Source organism: Corvus brachyrhynchos, unplaced genomic scaffold, assembly GCF_000691975.1.
Source record: "Corvus brachyrhynchos isolate BGI_N302 unplaced genomic scaffold, ASM69197v1 scaffold114, whole genome shotgun sequence".
NCBI lineage: Eukaryota > Metazoa > Chordata > Aves > Passeriformes > Corvidae > Corvus > Corvus brachyrhynchos.
This window is the reverse complement of record NW_008238337.1, coordinates 4,976,471-4,981,699: the sequence shown is the minus strand read 5'-3', so window position 1 is coordinate 4,981,699 and position 5,229 is coordinate 4,976,471. Positions and strand designations below refer to the sequence as shown.

At 47.7% G+C, this 5,229-nt stretch overlaps 1 protein-coding gene across 1 annotated transcript in view; it reads left to right on the top strand.

Annotated features, from left to right (window-relative positions):
* The window catches only part of TFIP11 (tuftelin interacting protein 11), a 9,856-nt gene that overhangs the window by 565 nt on the left and 4,062 nt on the right, over positions 1 to 5,229 (top strand). The window contains exons 2-9 of the mRNA XM_008634081.2: positions 197 to 350; positions 1,031 to 1,187; positions 1,668 to 1,795; positions 2,263 to 2,415; positions 3,119 to 3,628; positions 4,439 to 4,545; positions 4,777 to 4,945; positions 5,141 to 5,215. Coding sequence (XP_008632303.1) covers positions 197 to 350; positions 1,031 to 1,187; positions 1,668 to 1,795; positions 2,263 to 2,415; positions 3,119 to 3,628; positions 4,439 to 4,545; positions 4,777 to 4,945; positions 5,141 to 5,215 — 1,453 coding nt within the window. The remainder of the gene's footprint in view (positions 1 to 196; positions 351 to 1,030; positions 1,188 to 1,667; positions 1,796 to 2,262; positions 2,416 to 3,118; positions 3,629 to 4,438; positions 4,546 to 4,776; positions 4,946 to 5,140; positions 5,216 to 5,229) is intronic.

Genomic DNA, 5,229 nt, shown 5'->3' with positions numbered 1-5,229 from the left:
CACCCTCACCTGTAGAGGATTTCCCTGCGCTTGCTCCCTGCAGGGTGGGGGGGAAGGATGGGGATTGCCTGGCAAATGCAGCGTTAATCAGCTCCACAGCCTGTAATATCCCATTTTTTGGGGGGGTGTAAGGCACAGCAGCCCCCAGGCTCCTGCAGGAACGTGCCCTGGAGTGGAATTCCTTCTCGTTTTGCAGCTCCAGGGATTACTCGGCCCCCGTGAGCTTTGTCAGTGCTGGGCTGAGGAAGGCAGCGGCCGAGGAGCTCTCGGATGAGGATTCGGATGATGATGAGAAGCCTGTGAAGCAGGAGGAGATTCCCAAGGAGTTTGTGCCCAAGAAGTTAAAAACAGTGAGTTCTCCAGGGAATTTACTGTTCTCTGCTTTGTATTTATATAAAACTCAGGCTGGGGTCGAAGGCAATGAAAATGTAATAGAGCACAAAAAAAAGGGAGAAATAATTGAACCAGAGGCCCAAATGTGTCATTAAGGGAGGTGTTTGGATTTTGTAGCATTGATACAAACTGATAAAACAAAATTCAGAATAACAAATCGTTGATACAACTGTGCACTGATATAATGATTGTGTGTCCTTGGGAATCAGTCCTTTCATTTTTCTCAATATTCCCTTTGGTCAATGGAGGTTTAAAGAAGAGAATTCCTGTGGTTTCCTGCCTTTATTTTTCTACTTTCACAGAATGGACGAACCCAGGCATGTTACAGATTAAAAATCAAACCCTTATTTTCAGTTAAAACCAGAAAGAATCGGGAATCACCCTCAGCTAAATCTGGTGGTGGAGTCTGAGAACTGTCAGGTTGTCAGCCTGAGTTTTTCAGGACTTTCCTTTCCCGTTTGAGGAATTTCAGGAAGCTCCTTAGGTGCTTCATGGATGCACAAGCGAGGTTCCAGTGAGCTGGGCAGTGTGGGGACAGCAGAATCACTTCCAGGAAGAATTTTCTGGGGGGGATTTTGCACACTTTGGTTATTTGAAGCCTCAGGGCTGCAGGTTTTTTGTGTGTTTGTTTTGACAGGGTGGAAATTTCAAGCCCAGCCAGAAAGGCTTTGTGGGAGGCTCTAAGTCCTTCGTGGATTTTGGCAGCTGGGAGAGACACACTAAAGGAATTGGGCAGAAGCTTCTGCAGAAGATGGGATATGTCCCTGGAAGGGGTCTTGGGAAGAATGCTCAAGGTACTGTCAGTGTGTTTGGTGGTTTATTGTTAACTGGGGATTTGGAGGAGATTGAATTCCTTAAAGAACTGCCAACCCCAGGTGGCGTAAACCTCCTTCTTGTTTTCCTGCCACTGATCTGGGTACTGTGGTGAGAGTCAGGGGTGTTCAAACTGGCCTGTGGTCGTTTGCTCCTCTGGGTATTTTGCAGGAGGAAAAGAGCAAGAAAAAAGGCAGTAAATTCCCAAGGTGGTCATCCCACAGAAAAGGAGATGCTGTTTTACGTGGCAGAATAAAAAGGCAGTGAAATGTGGGAGTAATGCTGTGCTTTGGCAGTTTGGTGTGTGCTGGCATGAAGTGATTTTATAGGAAATTGGTAACATTGGAAGCACCACAGTGCTGGAGGCAGTGCCAGCAAGGGTGTTGGTGCTGATTGCCTGGCTTCTCTGCTCTCTCTTAGTACACCAACTGCTCCTCCTGACCCCATTCCCATCCTGCCAGGTATCATCAATCCCATCGAGGCCAAGCAGAGGAAAGGCAAAGGTGCTGTGGGTGCTTATGGCTCTGAGAGGACCCCACAGTCCTTGCAAGACTTCCCTGTGGTGGACTCAGAAGAGGAAGCTGAGGAGGTATTTGCGTGGTTCTTGCTGTTTCCCTGCTCTGCTGTGTGTACAAAATTCAGTTCTCTTAATTTCTGTGCCAGAGAAAACTGTTTGGGCTCATTTTAGATAAGAAGCCAAATACACAGCATGTTGATTTAATTTAGGCAGATCTTTCTTGTCACTGTAATGTTCTTTGTTGTTTCTGGTTCACTCTGTTTCAGTAGCTTTGCTAGAATCCCTGCTTTGAAGAGTCTCCCACGTAAATAGTTTTGTTTAAATAAGACCAGGAACATCCTGTTCATTTCATCCATAGGGTGGCTGTCTGACCCACAGCATCCAAGCTGGCTTGGCATGAGCTTTACCACTTCCCAGTTATTTCCTGTTTCTATTTTCTACTAATTCCTCATTGATCTGACGGCTATTTTTCTGAAAAAAAAAGGCAGATTTGGGGTGTGACAAAGAGTAGCCACCACAACTCTGCTGGTTTTGTCCAGGAATTTCAGAAGGAGCTCAGCCAGTGGCGGAAGGACCCGAACGGAGGCAAGAAAAAGCCCAAGTACAGCTATAAAACAGTGGAAGAGCTGAAAGCCAAGGGCAGGATCAACAAGCAGCTCGCAGCCCCTCAGAAGGAGCTGTCCCAGGTCAAGGTGAGGTTGATAAAACCAAGAGGTGACCCCTGAGGAACAGTTTGGGCCCTTTGGTGTCACCAGCACATTTTAGCTACCGGTAACCTCAGTCAAGCCAGTCCTAGGAGGTGCCTGTGCAGCCTCCTGGAACTCATCCCTGAGCCCTGTAATTGCCCTGTGTCACCTGGATGTGGTGACAAATTAGATTAAGTGTGTGTGTGTAGGGGGTTAATTGCAATTTAGGTTTAATTGTTTCATGTTTGTCCTAATCAACACTCACCCACTTCTGAAAGCACAGTTGTCTTTTTTGGGATTGTTTGAACCCTCTTCTTCCTCAAAGGGATTTGTCTGGTCTGCACTTAGTAAAATTACTAATCTGAAATTAAGGTGTCTCTATAAAATTATAAAAGTTCCTAAGGGCAATAACTGTTACTGTAACTAATGGCAAGATGCTTGTAGAATCATTCAGTGAAACTGGAATGAGATGAGGAGATTCTTCCAGCCCTGATTCCAAATTGTCCCTTACTCATTCTATCTCCTTGTGTCTGGAGAAGGCCATTGTGGAAGCAATCCCCTCGCTCTAATACAGTGTATGTTAGCAGCCTCCTGGAGTAATTAATGTACTTGGAAATCTCCAGATTTCAATTTGGAGTCGGGGATTGTCTCCTTTTTTTGAAGATGACAGAGAGTGTTTTGTAAGAGCATTTGTTCTGTGTGCTGGCAGGTGATCGACATGACAGGCCGGGAGCAGAAGGTTTATTACAGCTACAGCCAGATCAGTCACAAGCACAACATCCCAGATGACAGCCCCCAGCAGCCCCTGGGCAAGGACTCCAAGCCCCAGGGCTTTGCCCTGCCCGAGCTGGAGCACAACCTGCAGCTGCTCATCGACATCACGGAGCAGGAGATCATCCAGAGCGACCGGCAGCTGCAGTACGAGAGGGACATGGTGGTCAACCTGAGCCACGAGATCCAGAAGATGGCTGAGGTGCTGTCCCACGAGGAGAAGGCCATCAGCAACCTCAGCAAGGTGCTGGACATGGTAGAGGAGTGTGAGAGGCGGATGCAGCCCGGCTGTGAGAATCCTCTGACCCTGGATGAGTGTGCAAAGATCTTTGAGACCCTGCAGGACAAGTACTACGAGGAGTACAGGATGTCGGACAGGGTGGACCTGGCAGTGGCCATAGTCTATCCTCTCATGAAGGAATACTTCAAGAACTGGGATCCCCTCAAGGTATGTGTTGGTTTGAGTGACCTGCAGTTCTCACTTGATGGCTCCAGTAATCTTTGTTACCTTGTCCCAAGTGTCCTGGTCTAGTGTGAGGTGTCCCTGCCCATGGCAGGGGGTGGAATGAGATGAGCTTTAAGGTCCCTTCAAATCCAAACCAGTCTGGGATTCTGGGATTCTAAATTCCTGATCAGTCGGGAGAAAAAGAAAAGAGGCAAAATGAAACCCTGTACTGTCCCCACTTTCAGACCTTTGCTGGGTAAAAATTTAGGAGTTTGTAAGGTTAAAATCAATCCATTTTATGAGTGTTGGGAGGAAAAGGTGGTGAAAAACAAGTTTCTAGTTGGTGGTTTTTAGTAAAAACGGGAGAGGTTTGTCTGTCAGGTATCAGAGATGCACAGTCTGTTCTCAGTGCCATTTAGGCTGGGATAGGTAAGAGTCTGGATTCTCTCTGTACACCTCAAAAAATTCAGAATGTCCTCTTCTCTCTCTGGATGTGCATTAATTCTGCAAGGTAGGATTTTTCTCTGGCAGGACTTTGTTAAAAGTCATTTAAGAAATGACTGGAGGTGGCACTCAGTGCTCTGGGCTGGTGGCAAGATGGGGAGGGGTCACAGGTTGGACTCAATGGTCTGGGAGGTCTTTTCAAAGTTCAATGAGTGTGGGATTCTGGAATTAAGACTGCAAGCTCCTGGCTTCCATGAGATGAGGTGAGAAGGCCTGGCTGTGCTCAGCACACCATCAGGCTGCTCTGTGCAGATCCCAGCTGGAATTAATGGAAAAGCATAAGGACCATTTGTGCCTTGTCATTCCTAGGACTGTACATATGGCACGGAGATCATAGCCAAGTGGAAGAGCCTGCTGGAAAACGATCAGCTGTTATCCCACAGTGGGCAGGACCTGTCAACAGATGCTTTTCACAGGTAAAGAACAAATTATTTGTACTTTGTGCAGCATCTTCCCGTGCTGCTTCTTCGGGTATGGAAAAGGGCAGACACAAGGGAGCTTTTCCCAAGGATTCCCATGCTCGGCCTGTTAAAATCCAGTTTGCAGCTACAGAAAAGAAGCAGCTTTAACTAACAGCTCCCATTTGGTTTTATTTAGGCCTCACTTTGATTGAGCTTCACTTTGATTTATTTGGGGTTTCTTCCCAGACTGATGTGGGAGATCTGGATGCCATATGTCAGAAACATCGTGGCGCGGTGGCAGCCGAGGAACTGTGGATCCATGGTGGATTTCTTGGATAGCTGGGTGAGCGTTGTTCCTGTGTGGATACTGGATAACATTCTGGATCAGCTCATCTTCCCCAAGCTGCAGAAGGAGGTGAGTGGAGAGGGCTGAGTAGAGCAAAGCCGTGCTCTGAACCAGTGTTCGAATTCCAACTGGAACTCCCGAACTCTGGTGTGCAGCCTCCGCCGATGGATTGAGGAGTTGGGGGCTGCATCACAGCTCTTTGTGCTTCTGGACAAAATGCTGCTGGTGGCTGGACTTAGTTAATCTTTTCTGTTGTGCCCCAAGGTGGAGAGCTGGAATCCGCTGACGGACACGGTGCCAATCCACTCGTGGATCCATCCCTGGCTGCCGCTGATGCAGGCACGGCCGGGGGC